At 32.0% G+C, this 19,626-nt stretch overlaps 2 protein-coding genes across 4 annotated transcripts in view; one reads left to right on the forward strand and one right to left on the reverse strand.

Annotated features, from left to right (window-relative positions):
• The window catches only part of LOC132948759 (ras GTPase-activating protein raskol-like), a 142,656-nt gene that overhangs the window by 109,417 nt on the left and 13,613 nt on the right, over positions 1-19,626 (reverse strand). For 2 of the 3 annotated variants that reach the window (XM_061019401.1, XM_061019400.1), the window contains exon 1: positions 11,863-12,601. The exons of the other annotated variant lie outside the window; for it this stretch is intronic. In XM_061019401.1, the coding sequence (XP_060875384.1) occupies positions 11,863-12,493 (631 nt within the window). In that variant the 5' untranslated portion in view covers positions 12,494-12,601. Of the gene's footprint in view, positions 1-11,862; positions 12,602-19,626 lie in introns of those variants that run through there. 3 annotated transcript variants of the gene reach the window in all.
• LOC132948256 (myogenesis-regulating glycosidase-like) lies at positions 14,075-19,618 on the forward strand. Its single transcript, XM_061018659.1, is given in 5 exon segments — positions 14,075-14,078; positions 18,519-18,601; positions 18,649-18,768; positions 19,294-19,479; positions 19,481-19,618. Coding segments are annotated over 5 exon segments (531 nt in total).

Here is a 19,626-nt window from a genome sequence, read left to right on the forward strand (position 1 = left end):
ACTACACATTGAACTAATGAAGAACCTTTGATTGTATTTGAATATAACTATAATATTAGTGTATAATCTATATACATGATATAATATCTATAATAGAGAAAATTGTTTTTATTATACTATCACAGCCATGATTAGGAGAATATGTACCTAGGTACCTACAAGTGAACGACGCAGAACATTAAAACCACATTGTTCAGTTAAGAAGTAGCCAATCAGCTAGTTATGGATAATTTGAAATAATATTATCATAATAATTACTAAACCATATGGCATAGATATAGGTACTATACATACGTATATACTTATAATATACATTATACATACATAAATAGTTTTATATTAATCACGTATTTTCTCTTCTTTAGTAACTAAAGACTGTTGTAAACAATATAAGTATAATTGCAGTCCAAATTAGTTATTACAGCTCATACTAGTATGACCAAAAACGTTAATAAAATAATTTTAGCCAGGTAATATATTTATTAAATTACCTCCCCCCGCACTGCTCGACAACTTCGCCAACCACCACTTTTAACTCATTATCGTCATTTGCATTGTTTTTTTTAGTTGTAAGTAATAACTCAAATACTATTCATTCGAATCAAATCTAAATGCATTAACATTTTTAAAGAAATGTCATGTTCTTAAAAATTTACAGAGAAAAAATTACGGTAATTATTTAAAGAAGTTTGTAGCGCCCTACATTACTCGTTATAAAAAATCTAAGTATTTAATCTGCCAGTATCGAATCAGGATTCAACTATTCAAGTATACCTACAAATTCCAAAAAATCAGAATTTAAATGATTACATTATTAAAAGATAAAAGGAGATAAGCGTGCTTGATGAATCACCCCGTGTACATACAATATATTAAATATGAAAAATTTAATGTATACAGAACCAGTGGGCAGTGGCACAATATACAACGGAATGATATCATAATAGTTCGCTACAGGGTAAGTAAGTCAATGACTACTAATCAATCGTGTGGTGAATAATAAACAGGTCAAGGAAGTATTCTGGGCGGCTGATGATATTATGATACACTGCAGCATGTCTGCACGTCTACTAATAATTATGATTGTGTTTGTGCAGTTGTATTAGTATATTAGTAGATATGTCATAATATGTATGCATTTTACATGCTCAGACGAAGTGGTTTTACTTAAAAATTACGTACAAATGTTGGTATTATTACTATGGTGTGAATCAATACGTTGAAATGTTGAATAGGTGTAAGTACTGTTTGGGAGTTATACAGTTCAGTCCCTGATTTGGGAATTATATTTATGGCTGAATTTCGTCCGATAATACGCCTAATTGAGTCCGATGAAACAGCTAGTTTATATTGAATTTTCCTATTATCTTATCCACATAATTTATTATGATATTCAACGATAATAATATGAAATAATTACAGCGTAGGACGTAGGATGAGATGATTATTTTCATACAAATATAAATCAGTGGTACCTATAATCGATCTCCAGTAATTGGTAGCGACATTTGACTATAATAATAATACATAATAGTAATAATAATAATGAATAATAAAATTGATTTGCAATAAAATAAAAATTACGTGTATTTAATTTTTTAGCATTTGATACTCTAATAAGTAATAACTATAATAGTTTGTTCTAGCAGTCTTAATATAATAGGTAAAATTAGAAGGACAGTTTTTTTTAAAAATTATTCTGGTATTATTTTTTGGACTCAATTAGGTTATTTTTCAGGCCAAATTATGTTTAAATTTGGGTCTTAACTGTAATACGTTCTTACGTTTCGTTTGCGTAAAGTGAGCAATGAGCCATTTTATTTATCTACAAATTACTGTAAATTATTTTATACAATATACTGTGTGATGCAAATGTTTTTTTTTTATAAATAATATTTATTGGCAAACAGCTTGTGAAACCGAAATTTCTTAAAATACACACTCGTGAATGTCATATTAGAATTGAATAAATTGAGATACTATACTGAGCCAAACCAACCAGGAACACGTAATTTTATAATAACTGCATTAAACTTTAACTATAATATAACTATGTGCACGCATTAAAAAAAAAAAAACATAATTCATTACAGATACCGTGTTGTTTCTATTTTTTTCATCCAAACACCGGATCATTTCGGATGGCTATCTATAATGAATATTACAAAATACGTTGATTGTTGATGTATAATATGTATTATATGGGACGCAGTGTACGAAATATGAGTATTGTTTATAGACAATACATGATCGTCTGATGAATATTAGCGTCGTCCGAGTCACGATGAGACTTATACGTATGATGTATATATGTATATGTATATAATATTTATTATACCCAATATGTATTGTAGTACAGAGGGCCTTTCTCTTCATACGTCTCCCGACAATTATAATAGATCGTGACCGTAGTGGCGTAGTCCGTAAGACGAACTTATTTTGAAAGGATTGTTCGCCTGTCATTATAGATGATCAACGATGCAGACGGATTGCCGTCAACGTTCAAGGGGAATAACACAAATCAATTGACCGAATGACACACTGCTTCAGAGTGCAGACCCGCCGCAGAATAATTCGAATGTTTTGGGCCAAATCCGAATGTATTATTATATTATTATTATTATTAAGACGAATGGACGTTGTTCATTTCCACATAGCAACATACCACGATCTCAGCCAAATGGCTTATTAGATATTTTTATAATAAAAGTCGTGCTGTTGATTATTATCAAATTATACACACTTGCACACCAATAAAAGCGTGATTCGTATGGAAACAACACTATAACCTTGTGCAATCTAGTTTAAGAGTTTGTTGGCCTCTGTTATACTTCATAATATGTTATATTATGTATATAATGTATGCATAAGCGTATTCGTACGAGGCGACAACAACTTTAGAGGAAATCTTCCAAAGTCGTTGCGCACACATAGAAACATTTAACTTTAACGGAACATTAATATCTTTATTTTAACTGTTTCAAACGTGTTCTCGTAGTGTAATGGCGATAATGTTATAAAAATAACTTTTATTACTGTATAAAAAACGAAACGCCAATATTCTGTTAATTATTGTAAAAATAACCGCGCGTGTATAGTTGCGTATGCATCAGGTGCGCCTAGGGTTTTCAGCGGGTAAAATAAAATAGCCTAATGAACATAATATCTAACACGTCATATATTTTAGATGTATAACCTACCTACTCGTGTACAGCTAGGTTTATAAATTCTCTATACTCACAAATAAAATTTAATGACGATAATTATTAGTTATTACTAAAATGTATACATAATATTTTATAATGGTATAGGTATATAATAATAATTAATAACTATCGTCCGATTTGCACGCGTAACGGATTTTTTAAAACGAAAACTCAATGATGTATATATCATACCATAGAGAATATGATAGATATGTATATCGTTTGATTTTAACGTAAGATACAAATTTTGAGTTATAGGCGAACTTATTAAGGCGTTCGATTTTATTCGGAAGTATCCAGGGTGGCGAGTGTATGTATAGGCTGCGATCGTCCATACAGTATAATATATTATAGTCATTAGTCGCATATATAGTCAATTATATACGTATCGGAGCGAAATTACTAACAATCATATTATTATCGTCAGCATCGTTGTGTTTAAAATATTTGCTACTCTATATATACCTGTTTAAAACTTAAAACTTTAACACTGGTCTAAACTCCACAAAATGGAACTTGAGGTGTCATTTGGACATTGCGTATATACAGTGGAGTTGTGAACTATATCATTTAAACGAGTTTCTGTTTGGCTATAGATTTAAATAGGTAGTAGATACTAGATTTTTTTCTATATACTTAGGTATATTGGCATAGGTAATAAAAATCAAAATTATTTTATTTTATACTCACAGTTCACTATTAGATAATTTACATATTATTATAACATTTACTCTGTTTAAAAATTAAGTACCTACAGAATTATAAATAATATACCTAAGTAGTTGAATTTAGATATACCTTTTTTTAAAAATAATATCGACGAGGGATCAAGGTATAGGCATTTAAAAAAAATTACGGTCGTACAAATTAAAATGGTCTTTGCGTCCTACAAATGACGCCAATGCAGGGCGGGACAATTGAACGCGTCTATATCGACTCGTATAGTTTATTATAGTAAGGCAATAAGTAATAACAGTGTCGTAGCTTAAAGAACGCACGTGTGTAGGTATACGCCTTGTGCATGTACAAAATGCAAACACAATGTAACTAATGTAAGAATAATGTACAAGTTCATACGCACATTTTCGAGAACATTATAATATTATATGTGTGAGTGCAGTAGACCACACCCCACGCAAAGTGGAGTTGCGCCGAATACTGGGTCAAAACGGCAGACAGACGTATCATTACATATTACATATATACATACTATATGGAGGTCGCGGCGGAAGGAAGGAGCAGTCGAAAAAAAATTGCTTAGACCCACGAACAAACGAACGAGAATCGGAGGAAATCAAGGTCCCTCCCCCCGCACGTACAGCATCAGCACAGGTCGCGACTATTATTATAGCCAATTGACCTTTCTCCTCCGTACTCGCCGCAGAGACAATGTTTGTTTTTTTTTCGCAGAGACTGTGCATGCTATGATTGCCTACGTAGGAAGAAGGCAATTTAAATTGCGTGTGCGTATTTCGGAAGCTACATCTTTAAACTATATTTCAAAACGTAACCTACGAACAAATGAAATTATAATAATATGCAATATTATATTGTATTTATACAAGCTATTACAGATACCTAATTAAAATTTGAAAAAGCAATAATTTACATCTAAGATTTTAAAATACAACCACGGTCGTTGATTCTAATTTTGCAAACATCTTTTATTTTCTTACTCCATAGGTATTTTAATTTGTACCTACGCGAAACTCGAGGTCTATCTCATTCCGTATTATAATTCACACTCAGAATTCAGGTGATAGCATACGCAGCGCGGGTATGCTAAGTTGTGAAAAGTACTAAAATAAGCACTCCGGTTTTGAATTGTGGCTGTACAATATTATCATAACATTGTAAAATCATGAAATCAGCCAAGATCGACTAAATACAAAACTATAAATAATCATAATAGCTTAAACGCGTGAAAACGAATGAACCATCAACTGCAAGAATTCAAGTTTCAATTTGAAATGATTACTTCCAGACGGTTAAAACTTAAATCAAATCCACAGATGAACTGCATAAAAAATGTTTTATGAATATTGTGTAATATATGTATTGAAGTACTAACGACAGACATTATCATGATATTACGATAAATATAATATTAAATTATACATAAATACACAATAGTCATATTTCGTACAAATAGAACAAAAATATAAAATAAACATTAAACGCCTTTGTATAGAAAAAAATTATTATAATTTTATATTCACTCACATTTGGGGAAATAGAACGACGACTTAAATACAACTTGTACGTCGCGAAAATGACGGATATCGTTATAACGGCACGTCACTTAACGTCAGATTGGATAACAACATATATCATTATAATAATATTAATAATTTATATTATATATTTTTTTCCATTAAAATGTGTAATCGTGCGTACAATTGTATGCATAATATAAAATATTGTGTTCTAGAATAACAAAATATCATACTCACACTATGGTGCATATTTTATATTATAATTTATAGCTATATGATATTTAAGACCATGGGATAAAATACAATACGTACGATTAAAATTAAACAAACGTTGAGCTCGAAATAAATAAATATTTGTAAATGTTTACTTTCTTCTATGTTTATCGTGACGCGTGTAATATAAACAATTAACAACTAACAACAGACGGGTGGTGCTAATAAAAACATAACTACTGCATAATAGTTATTATATAGGGTGATTCAACAAGTAATCTATACAACTTTGATCCTTCAATACCTAAGGCATTTATTCAAATTCTGATTTTTGAAATTTTAAATTATGCTGAAAGAAGTGTCTCAAAGAACATATTTTTAAATAGGTACTTAGATAATTTGTATCATACCCTATGGAGGTACAGATCTTTTATTTACAAATGAGAACTTCTCTCTTTATTGTCAATTTGTTAATCGGGTGATTTATTTGAAAATTTGGTCTCGTCTAAATTGAAATTCCAACTATTAGTTTCTGCATTATTAAACTATAAACAAATAGTATACTATATATTATAGAGTACTTAACAGTAATTTAATAGGTTATGGTTCTACACAAAATAAAAATAAATATAGGTACCTATGGTTAATTTTTACTCTAGTTCTTATTGTAGGTACTCGGGACAATTTTTGAAATATATTATTATTATTATTAATTTTAAAATCATTATAGCCTCCATATGGCTATATATCTAGTTATCTAGACCTACTATCAAATACCAATATTTTAGAATTTAAAGCTTTATACTCAGAAATAACTCGTTTGAATTTTGAATTAGGTACATCAACATTTTCAAAAAATCGTATTCAAACAATTTTTAAAAAAGAATGTTGATTTTCATTTGAAAATAAAAGTTTGTATTACCACTGAAAACTCTATAAATTGGATAAAAACTCTGAGGATTCATACAATTTAAGCGTAAGTACTTTATTCAACATTTAAAAAGTCAGAATTTGAATAAAATCATTATTAAGGAAACAATGGGGGTGAGTACGGTTGGTGAATCCACCTTGTATTGTACAACGAATAGGTAGATATCATGAGAAACGAACTTATAGTCGTATTATATATTTATATGCCTCACGAATCAAATATTGCTGAACGCTCAAACGCATTTATATTGTATACTATAATAGGTGTAGAACCATCGTTCAAAAATAAAAATGTTTATGCATACAATTATAGTACGTGTACACAATTTTATATTCATATGGGAAACCAAAATCATTTTGTTTGAAAGCCAGTACTGAGACATAATTTGTATGCAATTTATAGTACTTATGGATACTTATTAGGAAATCCATCATCATTCCTAGTACGTAAAATGTGTAAAATACAAAGTCGACAATAAAAGTATATTGTAAAAAACAATTGCTAATTGCACAAAACAATAGAACCGCTATTGAGATTTGAGCCACGACGGGTTCGAGTTTTCGACGTTTGCGTCACAATAATATTTACTGTTACTGTAATACGCCTAAATATAACAACAACAACAACAATAATTGAATAATACAACAAACAATTATTATTACAAAACAGTCAGCGTTGGTACCTATGTACAATATCCCACAATCTGTAGTCGACGCGTGCATGTTGTCGTTTCCGGGTGATCGACTTTTCCTATAGTGTACCGGACCGGGGTCTGTCGCGTTTCGAATATCGTGGAAATAGACGGAAAAGGTTCCGTTTCACACGGTAACGGCGACGACGTTAATATAATATTATTATCATGCCCTGGACACGCAGGCTACGATTTTGCGCTGCGAGCAAACAGACGCGGTTTAAATCAGATCATCCGGTCCGGCCCTTCGCGCAGAACCGGTCGACGGACGTTATAGTAATAAATTCGCATGTTCTCCCTGATTCTTGCATAATTTAAACACAGACACACACGTACCCATTGTGTGTGCTCGCCGTGGCTACTGCACTCGTCGTCGCTTCTCTTTCTCTCGTCTCGTCTCATCTCATTATTATTATTATTACAAGCCATCCGCGCGCCGTCTCCGTTTTACCCGACCCGTTAATATAATAATATATAATACATATTTTTCTTTCCTCCTTCGTATTATTTATTGTTATTATTATGCTAATAACCGATTCACGACTCGGGTTAAATCTCTATTTATAATTACAGCGGCAGCGTATATTATTATATTATATATTATGGTGTATACATGCAAGTCTCCTCGCCCCGCGACCCGGCCCGTTGTGTACATAAATACGACATTAACCGATTGTCGTCGTTGTAATGATAATATGCGAGCGAGCGTTTAAACGGAAAGCGCTAAAAGAGTTAAACCGTTTCACGATCTTAGAGATTAAAAAATATACAAAATAGTTGTGCTGCAGTGTGTATATTTTAGTCTATGGTTACGCGGAGGAGGCGACGTGCCAATGACCAATGTAACATACGTAACCCGAGAGCAAAAATATTTTGAAACACAATATTATTAGACACAAATTTAGAACACACCAATTCAAACATATCATTTTAAATCCAAATTCCACGACTCAAAATTATAGACCTCCAATGGTTCACTCTTACGATACATGGTAAACAATTGAACATAATAATATGGTTATAATATTACATACTTTTTTATTATTTTTTTTTTTTTTATCAATTTTTACTTATTGGCGAAACGTTTTCTTTTCTCAAAACACACACACACGCTAATTCGTTTTCAATTTTTATTTTTAACTAGTGGACAAAGACTTCTTATTTCAGGTTAAAAACAGAAGCAAGGAAACCGAGTTAAATTAACCCTCAATTACCCTCAGGGCCCTAATTGCTTTCCGTTTTTTTCTCTTAATAATTATGGTCACGGCATGACCGTACTACAAGATAAAACTAGTTTAAAATTAAACTTATTAGCATAATAAAACATTATAGGATTTACAACACTCACTCAAACCCTTGAGACGAATATGTTTACGTATGGAATACACTATTAAATACAACAGACCTTCAAAGCAGTTTGGCTGAAAAACCATAAAATAAAAATAAACCAAAGGTAAATTTTATTTGAACTCAATGTAGCAAAATTTTTAATTTGAATACTGTTATGAAATACTATACCGCAACAGTTATAGTTGAAAGTTATAACAACGAAAGTTTGTAATGAGTTATTCATTTTTACATTCCTATTGTGGCTACCTATACCGTTTTATTTTTTAGAAGTAATAAAACCATCCGTATAAAAGTGTAAACAAAATCAACACGAAATTATCTTAGTTTGAATGTTTTTCTACGTTTTTGGAGCATATAATATTATTACAAATAACGCTCCTGTTTAATAAAGTAGAAACCAATTAACATTTTTTTTTATGTAATATTTTATTGTTTTTATGTTTTACGTTTAGAATTCAATCGCTTGAAAAGTAAATAACATAATACGTAAAATACCGTGTAAAACGAGCCATAAAAGTAATAATAATGAAACTCGTTAAAAACGGACCGTTGTATAAGAACATAAGTATCTACGGTGAAACTATGGTAGGTACCTAAACGAATACTGTGGAAATGAAAGAGTAAAAAAAACAACCTCACAATGTCCACCAAACAGAAACTCGTAGTAATTTAAGGCAAACTCGTGTCTAGTATTTTGTATGCACTATGCGTATATCGTTGGGTATATTAAAACTAAGAAGAACCAAATGACGTTAATATACTTTGTGAAAATATATAATAGTGGGTATGTGGTACACCGTACACGCGTGATTACTGATTAGGTACCAATGTGTATTTACCTGATATAATATACATAATGTTATATAAATTGAAAATAATTATAAAAACGATTCACGTTATCTAAACGCATCCTATATACCAATAATAAATAATAATAGTTAATATTATACGATAATAATATATACTAGAACGTCGCTATCGAATTTAAAAAAGAACCGAGATGTTTGAAACCATACTATGGAGTCCATAAGTTATAAGTGAAAACCAACTTATGAAGAACTTCATCCAATATGTTTGTGCGTTTTGGAGCGGTTTATTTTTTAGTTAAATATAATTTAATTGTATTAATATCGCAGTTACAGGTGTAAGCGCGATTGATAACAATAAATTATAATAATTTCACTGATTTAACTGATAAAATTGTCATATCATGCCAAACCGCTATAGTGCAGTAAATATATTACGTCCTATAAGTGTGTCCTATAGTAACCTGGTCGATGGTCATTACTCATTAACATTAGTAATTGTTGTGATTTTTACTTTAACGATCGATGTTACGGCATGTGTAAATTTTTTACGTACGTACTAAAAGAATGATTTTTTTGTCACGCTTGCATCGAAAGTTTAGTTTGACGGTTGAAGCGTTGGAAAGTGATTTTTTATCACGCGTATCCTCTGCACAACCAGACACTAAAAAGCTATGCCACGGTTTTTACATAACATATAAGCTTTTGGTTACATCTTATATTCGAATTATAACCTCCTTGCATGACGCGTAAACATTTTTCTTTCATGAAATCGTTTTTGTAGAATAATCTGGCTGTTGCAAAGATCTCAACATAATGCATCACCTTTTCCGTGATTAAATTTTTTTATTATTATTTTATTTTATTATAGGTAATAATTATTATTTATACTAAAATCTATATCACGGGCCTAATAAAACATAAGCTTTTGGTTAAGTACATCTTATATTCATATTATAACCTCTACCTATGCATGACGCTTAAAATAAATAAAGTCAAATCGCTTCTTTCATGTAATATTGTTTTTGTAAATAGTCTGGTTTTTGCATAGATCCCTACAATACATTTGTAGTTATCGATGAACGCAGAGGCGTAACAAAAAATAGTATGTGTGGCTCGTGCGGGAAGGCAATTTCAGTCTTGGTCGTCCGCGACTTCCCACCCTTGCCACACAATATAACATTTAAGTGCATTCCGCTCTTTTTATGTTTAATTATACATTTTTAAAATTCTATTTTATTCGACATAGTACATAACTATACCTACCCTTTTAAATCAACTGGCACAGCATTAAGTATTAAAACAAAACGAGACTAACAGGGTTAAACTTCGATTTTTAAAATTAATCTATAGGTATATAATTATACATTTATGATAAAACTTTAGTCTATACTTAAGGAGAACTGTGAAAGATTTTATATATTCGCCATGATGTAAGACACGAAGTATACGTCTTTTAACTTAACTTCATCTCGTAATTCTTGGGGAGCTAGAGACGCTTTTCATCGGACCGGGGATGATTATGTGGTTCGCAAATATATTTATTACAAGAATCGTCCTGCAGGAATTTCTTCGCATAACTTCATCACAATCTTACCATCGTGTACGGGAAAACTGTTTGATCAGCACGACGGGTGCATATACCTCGACATTTTCCGACGACAACAACGTTTTCCTAAACATTGGCCGATGACGGAAAATACCACGACGATCGCCGAATTTATACCACGGTCAAGGCCACCACCACACAGTTCGTATGGTTTACGTCACTCGCGAGCGGTCTTCGGGTCTTGCAATATTTTTCGCTGGTCATTTTTAAAGGACAAAAGCGGTGGCGGCCACCAACCGTTTTCTTCGCGTCCATTTCATGCCGTTCAATCACAAACAATTATTATTCTCTATAAAACGGTTTTTTGCGTCGTCTCTTGGGAGTTCCTAAAGAGTTTTGGCTGCAGTGTGACGATATTCCATGTTAAAAAATCTAAAATGAATACTGTTGACGTTTGAATAAAAATGTATTGCCATATGTATGTAATATTGACTATACGTCTACACTTTTTATTTATAGTTATAACCTCGCGAACACTCAACTGACATATTATATTCGGCATGTTGGATTTAAGGTACTGGTTCGGACGGTAACCGTTACAAATGGTTCATGTCACGCAATAATAATCATACTGCTATATAATATTCAACAAAATATGTTTTAGTACCTACCCACTAAGGTTTACCCAATAGTAATAATATAATTTTCTCTTCGTCTATCACGCCGATTAAAATAAAATTTGATTAAAAATCATCATGAAAATACAATTTGAATATTCACTAACGAAGGGATTCGTAATATAAATTGTGCAAGTCCATAAAAAAAAGGAAAAAATCAGGTAACTGGTAACCTGACTAAATAATATTTTCTTAATATCTCATAATAAAATGGTTTGGTTACCGTGAATGTAATCGTGGACGATTTTGCACGACCGCTCGTCGATCATGTACACGTTGGGAGACGGTATGCCTCGCCTGAAGTCGGAGCTCTTGAAAAAGTCCAACGAGTAACGGCGCTTTTGGCACCGTATGCACCTGCACGAGCCACGCATGGACGGTTCGAAAACTGGCGACAGGTGTCTATGCGTCGGTGGCAGCGGCGGCGCCGAAGACGAAATATTGGCTGCAGCTTTAGCAGCCGCGGACGAACCGGTGGACGACGACGAGGACGACGACGAGGAGGATCGAAACGACGTAGGCGGCGTGTCTCGTCCGCGGCGACGACCACCGCCCGAGGAACACAGCGAACAGCATGAACAGTCTTCGTCTCCGTCCTCTTCTTCGTCGTCATCGTACGAATCGTCGTAAGAGTCTTCCTCCTCTTCGTCTACGTCATCATCGTCGTACGAGTCGTACGAGTCGTCGTAGACGTACGGATCGCTGACGATATCCACGCCGTCGTCCGGCGGTTCCAAATAGTCGCGCCAAGATCCGCGAACTCTGCGCGCGTACGGTTGCGGCGAACCGGGAACGCGCAGTTCTTCGCCGTCGCAACAGTGTGCAGCCGCCGCGGCGGCCGCGGCCGCGATCATGACGACGGGGGATGCGTCTTTTTTCCTTAAACGCGCACGGACAACGCACACGCGAGAACACGCACGACGAGCACACAAGCACACGCACGTCACAATACGAACAACACGTCGTGGTCGGCGCCGTAACGGAATCTGCGATACGACTGGACCGTCGTCACGCCAGCGAGTATTATCATCGAGCGGCGGTGGCACCTGATATCTTCGGCGGCGGTGGCGGCGGCGGCCTCTACCCGCGCGCGTCGTTTGTTATAAGGTCACGGTGAAAACCGGTCCGACGCGAACGTCCGCCGCCGCCGCCGCCACTCCGCACATAATAATATGTAGGGCGTTCGACGATTATTATTAATTAATATTAATGTGTACGGCTCGATAAATTCGCGTTCGCCAATATGTGTGTGTGTGTGTGTGTGTGTAGGTAATACGCGTTGTGCATACGTCGTCACCGTCGTCGTCGTCGTCCGTTGCAGTGCGAGGGCGACCCCGTTGCTTATAATGCGCGCGCGCGGTATACGCTGCTGGGTACACTAGCTAGAGCACATGGGCAGAAATCAATTAGAATTTCAGTGAGGGGCATTTTTACCATCAACAGTAGGGGGGTTAGGCTTCGATGCCAAACGATTAAAAAAGTGTATATTTTTTAAGGGGCCTAAGCCCCATTAGCCCCCGTCCCCCGCGAATTGCGCCTATGCTGGAGCAATGATCTTTTATTTTGTTTTCATAAGGTATACCTCGGTTAATTATACACATTTGTTAATTCCTGCCTCGAGAGTTAGATTTTCCATTCTACGGTAAATATTTTATTTTCCGGGCGGAAAAGTGGAAATCCCCCGCTACCGCGCGTCCTAATAAGATCAATACATATGAATGAGTATCGATATGGTTTGTCCGACATAATAATATAATATCAAATACTAGCTAGTGTGTTACTAATTATACTATACTGAGCTAGGTACCTCCTGCAGTGCTGTTCTATGAGACAGTTTGCAGGCGAATCTTAATATACTGGATAGGTACGAAAACTCGCGAATTACCGTGGTGTGACGTAACAAAAAATAATACGTGTGGCTCGTGTGGGAAGGCAATTTCAGTCTTGGACGAGCTTTAGCCCTCGCCCGTGACTAAAATGGCGCACTTCGCACCCTTACCACATACATATACCTTACCAATACATACTACTGTATCTATTTATTTTATTTTTGCCAGAACTCTTGAACGCGTGGTAAACATATTATACCACGTAATAAATGTATATAATATCTTTTGCCTAACTACCGGAAGATTATTGCCGTATGGCCGTCGTTAAGTCGACGTCGGTTGAACAGACGGAGTTTTTTTTTACCGTATTCGGTGGATCGTGGATGTCGATGGAAGGCTAACTACTTAACTGTGTCGCTATGGTCGTAGAGTTTATGTTTGTTGTTCCGACCGAACACATCTTACACCTGTCTTGTGTCCAATGTTTATGAATTGAACCTATATATAGGTAGTTAAAGGCACTTAGGCGTAGTCATACAACAAACCGTTGTCAAGCACAAAATAATTTCCCCAACAATTTTCGGAGGAAGGAAACAATAGATTACCATGGGTAAACCAAAATATAGTAGGTACACAAGGAACAACGGAGTAACCGCAAACAAAAAGGTGTAGGTAACATTGACAATCGTGATGTGCTGTATAAATATTCCATAATATTTTACAATCCATTTTTCTTATTGCAAAAATACAAATCTCATACATTAGGTTATGTACCTATAGTGTATACAAACAAATACGTTTATAAAGCTGGTATTGTAATATGTTTCGTGAAGTACCTAATTATAATAAAGTGCTTTGGATTTAAAAATATGAAAACATGCTTAAGAAAGCTCATAATCAAGAATTCAAGAAATATTAAATTAATAATTTTGAAAACGTTATTGCATCGTATGGCCAGTTTCGCCGTTCACCATACAAACGTAAATAATTTTTTGAAACAACATTTTATGCACCTATACCTATTTGTTTTAGCTGGTGCAAAGTTTATATGATGGTTCTTTTGGCTTTTCATTTTAACGAACTATTACTAATTAATTAAATTAACAACATTATTTAGTACATATTGTCAATGCTATTATATATTTTTATAGATTTTATCACAAAATATTTTTGTGAAAAGTAATAAACAATAATAATCGATGAAACAGATTGCGTTGCCCTTCTATAAGTTATAAGTTATAATATTTACTTTATAGGTAAAAATAAAAAATGTCAGGAAAAGTGCCCCGCTTCTTTATAAAACACGTTTTTACAGTTTAATTATCGAGGTAATTATAGTTTAATACAATACAATGCAATATAATAATATGTGAACACAATATAATATTGTATTTCTAACGTAATTATGTTATATTCGATTCGAATGTCATACCATATTGTCCGAATCCGAAATACTGTGCGTTAAACCTATTATAATACTGTGTCTACGAGTATGTGGCCGATCTTGATTTAAGAGGATCACATTTTATACATTTTTTTTCTATACATAATTATATATTATACATGTGTTGATCGATGGACGATGATGGTGTCAGGCTGTCAGAAGAGTCTGATTTACGACCTTCGCGCGTAGACAAGAACTGAAACACCTAAGAATGATATTTTAATGAATACCTAATTGTCTGGTTTCTTTTTTCAAAACAGTCTGATATTACATTGGTATCACTATTCGAGCAGACATATAATTATTATTTTTTTTGTCGACTCAATTTGTTCTAAATTACAATACAAACATATGTTATATTATATATGTACCTTCGTTTTATAATAAAGAATATACTATACATTATTATTTATAACAGTATCATGTAACGACAACTAACGCGTTTTTTCTTTCACTTACTCCTTTTTGTTTAATAAATTATTAATGAAAAAAATGCTTTTTTATTCTAAAATTATATTTTTATCGATAATAATTACCTGTGTGTCATTAATTAAACAATTGAGAAAAACTAAAAGTATATGTATATGAACTGCAAAAAAATATCAAAAGTAAAAAAGTAGTGTTGAAATACAACAATTGGTGTGTACACTTTACAGTCGTAGTTACTTCATTAGTTATTACTTATTATATATAAGTACACATCATACACATGTATACGAAACGTAATACAAATCTAATTATTTCAAAACATTTAAATAGTTCATTATAAAATATGAAGAGTGTCCCGGCTAATGACTATAATGTTGAAGCCGTAATAAATGAATTTAAAAAAAATATTAAGAATCGAATGTTATTATTTTATAATTACATCAATAAAAAATTTATAGGTGATTACAACATCATAAATTAATTTAATTTAAACAAAATTTCACTTTCTCAGAGTTTCTATAGGTAAAGAAAATAGTTCAATAATAAACACTGAACATATTTACAAAAAAAATTTAATAACAAAATACTTGTAATAGTATAAATTGTAAGTATATATTTTACTGTTATATTTGTAATATTATTGCATTTATTTAAGTGGTTATTATTCATAATATTATCAATTACACTTGTAACTTATAAATGTTTTGTATGCAAATTTCGATTATGTATTATATAGTTACTTAATATCATTGATTATAAAAACTAGAATTTATTACAAATGATAATAGATTAGTAGGTATTAAGATATCCGATAAGAGTTAAAAGTTAAAATAGCCGGATAGCCCTCTAGAAGATTTTCAAATATTTTCCTAAAACTCAATTTTTCACCAAAATGGTTATAAGATCACGATTGTGTGTCGTTAATTGTATACATAATGTTATATTGTAGAAAACTGTGTCAGTATTTCATTTTCATTCACAGTGATTATGACGATTCTACTGAAAATTATAAAAATTAGTATATTTATAGATTTTGTTTTAAATGCAGGGGACAGTCTCCCTGCAGCATTTACACGCCGCCCATGACCTAGAATAGTATAGTTGCGTCTAGACGCGGCGGGGAAACTATCTATATGGACTAAATCTAATACCTATATACCCACCATTTGTGTAATTATGTGATTAATATTTTTGAATTGTAATGTTTAAACGACTAAACGTGTCAAAATTGCATGACAAATAAATATCAGGATATTATACATTATTATTAATACTATTATAATCACAACATTTACCCGAACCTCATTTCTTACTTGCACGTAATAACAACCACATATTGATAATACGAGGCGCAAAAATGTTTTGTTAAAATAAAGTCATTGTAGTTACTCTGTAACCGATTTTCTTCGTATAAATGTATAATATGATGATGTATATTAATGTATACTATGTCTAGTTTCTACACTCTGCATATCTATAATCTATGTCTACATGGTTCTTAATTACCCAACCATAATTACACGGGGACCCATGTTCTTTAATAATTTAAGAATATTGATTGCATTATTCAAACATATCAATTACGATTTATACTCGGGTTTCCATCAAAAATAACATAACGTACCTAGTAGGTATAATATACTACATTATTTAATTATTTATATACAGTAACGGACTTGAAACCAATTTGTTCTAATTCAAAATGTACCTACCTATTATTCATAGGGACTTATAACTTTTCATTACTAAGTATATTATAATATATACACAACAATTTCCAAAATATTTAGATTATTTTTTTACAAGCTTTTAAGAGAAAGTTCATGCACACATGTCTTAGATTCTAAGCGGAGTGAGGAAGCTAGTGATTTTACAATGGTGTTTATTTTATTTTATTTTTTTTCTTATCCTGTATACAGAACTTCTACTAGAAGGAGTGCTTCGATTCAAACATACAGTATCTTATCTTTTAGAAAATTAAATCAATTCGATACTTTAAAGAGGTCATTTTTTGATTTTTTCTATAGTTATTTAATGCCACGGGAAAATCTACTAACAAATTACGAAAAACTGCTAAAAATGGGATTTTAATTTCTAACGCTTTGTTTATAAAAATTATAATATTATAATATTAATTCAACTAACAGGCTATAATAAATATTAAATAATAACAATATAAAAAATCGAGACTAACAAACCGTCTCCGCTCAGAATCGTTTTTCTCATACAATGATATTATATCATTGAATTTAAGTTTAATACAATCCATTATACATTGACCCATTTGTAGCCTACTGTACAGCAGAGCGACATCCAATTTTTTAGATTCATTTTAAGCTTCTAACATTTCACAAGAGTTCATTTTATCAAATTTAATTTAATAGTTAAAATTATTTTATTTTATTACTTAATACAGCACTTAATACCTATATATTATCATGTATAAAATACATGTTTAAATATCATATGAAAACAAGTCATTCAGATTTAAAAAAAAAAAAATAAGTAACTACATTAAAAAACTGATGGGATGGTAAAAATATTACTTGCAGGTGCCAATATATTACTAGAAAATGTAAATTTAAGTGGGTGATAATCGGTTGGCTTTGGAAATATTGAAATTTAATACTAAATGATTTTTACGTTTAAAAATTACTATTTCGCTTTTGCATAAGTTATTAATTTGAATAATTTAAATATCATTATAAAATAAATGTAATCACTAATTTAAATTTGCTATTTTAATCTAAGATTGTATATTATAATTCCTATTTATTATTTCTGTGTTGTAATCAACAAAGGTAAGTTACTATTATATTTTTCATTTAAACTTTTATGGCGAGGTATCTATTTTATATTTTACTGTACATACCTACATACATATTTTTTTTATTAATGAATTTAGTGTTTTAAAAATATTTAATTAAAATCTTTATTTTTTATTTGAACATTTTCAAATAAATAAATCTGTTAATATCATAGGATATAGCTTCTGCTATTGATAGAATGCTATTATAGGTACCTATTAGATTTTTAATAATAAATGGTCCACATTTCTCATTCTAATCTTTAACATATTAAGTAAGTCTATCCTCCGGAAGAATCTTTCCGTTTGCGAATTATAGACATTTATACTCAATATCTGTTTAACTGTTCTATGTTATAATTACTTTATAGAATCAAATGGTTTTAAGTCTTCCTTGTGGACACATCCATTCATAAATTCGGAGTGTTCTAGTCACGAAATGTCAAAAACAAGGGTTAGTTGGTGAAAAGTACATCAGGTGAAGTTAATACTACGTGGTAGAATGGAAATGGCTGTTATGTAGACTTCACAAATCCTGAAGAAGCTGCACGGTGGTCTAATGCTCTACGTAATTTACTTGCAACATCTGGTATTGATATATTGAAGTTTGATGCAGGAGAAGTCAGTTGATATGTTTATGTTGAAAATATTAAAAGTAACTTAAGAGTAACTAAGTGTAAAAACTATAAAAATAAATATTATTTAAAGCATAATATAGGATTAATTTGAGCTTTTTTTCTTAAAACAACTAAACCTTGTGCTTAATCATGTTTATTACAATACATTCACAATTTATATAATGTATTAAAGACTTATGATTACAATATTGTTAAAATATATCTAAGAATAATTACAATTTACCAATATATTTTATATCTTTGTTTTACATAAATATATAGGTATTTATATACAGTGCGTAAAAATGAAAACTGAATTTAAATATTCAATCAAGAACTTATGTTAGATATTACATACAACCAATAATTAATTTGTTATTTACATAAAACTATAAAACATTATAAAAAGTATGTTATTTTTATTTTTGCACAGGAGCCCGTAACTTCCAGAATTTCACTATGATGATCTGACTTACTATACCCTGAGAATATTGTAAACGCATATCTTAAAACTATTGCATCTTTTGAGAATGAGTACAGAACATCTAGAAGAAGTCAAGAATTTGCACGTCTTTTAAGAATGATATATCGTAATTCTCGGTGGGATTTCCAACGTGGACTACCCACATTAATAACATATCTGGTACATTTGAATATGGTGGGATATCCGTTTGTATTACCCGATATTATCGGTGGAAACGGTTACTATGACTCACCAATACCCTTCTAAAGAGATGTATGAAAGATGGATGCAAGCAAATGTATTCACGTCAGTTGTACAGTTTTCGTACACACCTTGGGATTTTGATCAGCAGGTGACTATGTTTAACAAGTTTAAAAAAAAAAGCTATTAAATAAATTG

Source organism: Metopolophium dirhodum, chromosome 7 (assembly GCF_019925205.1).
Source record: "Metopolophium dirhodum isolate CAU chromosome 7, ASM1992520v1, whole genome shotgun sequence".
Lineage (NCBI taxonomy): Eukaryota > Metazoa > Arthropoda > Insecta > Hemiptera > Aphididae > Metopolophium > Metopolophium dirhodum.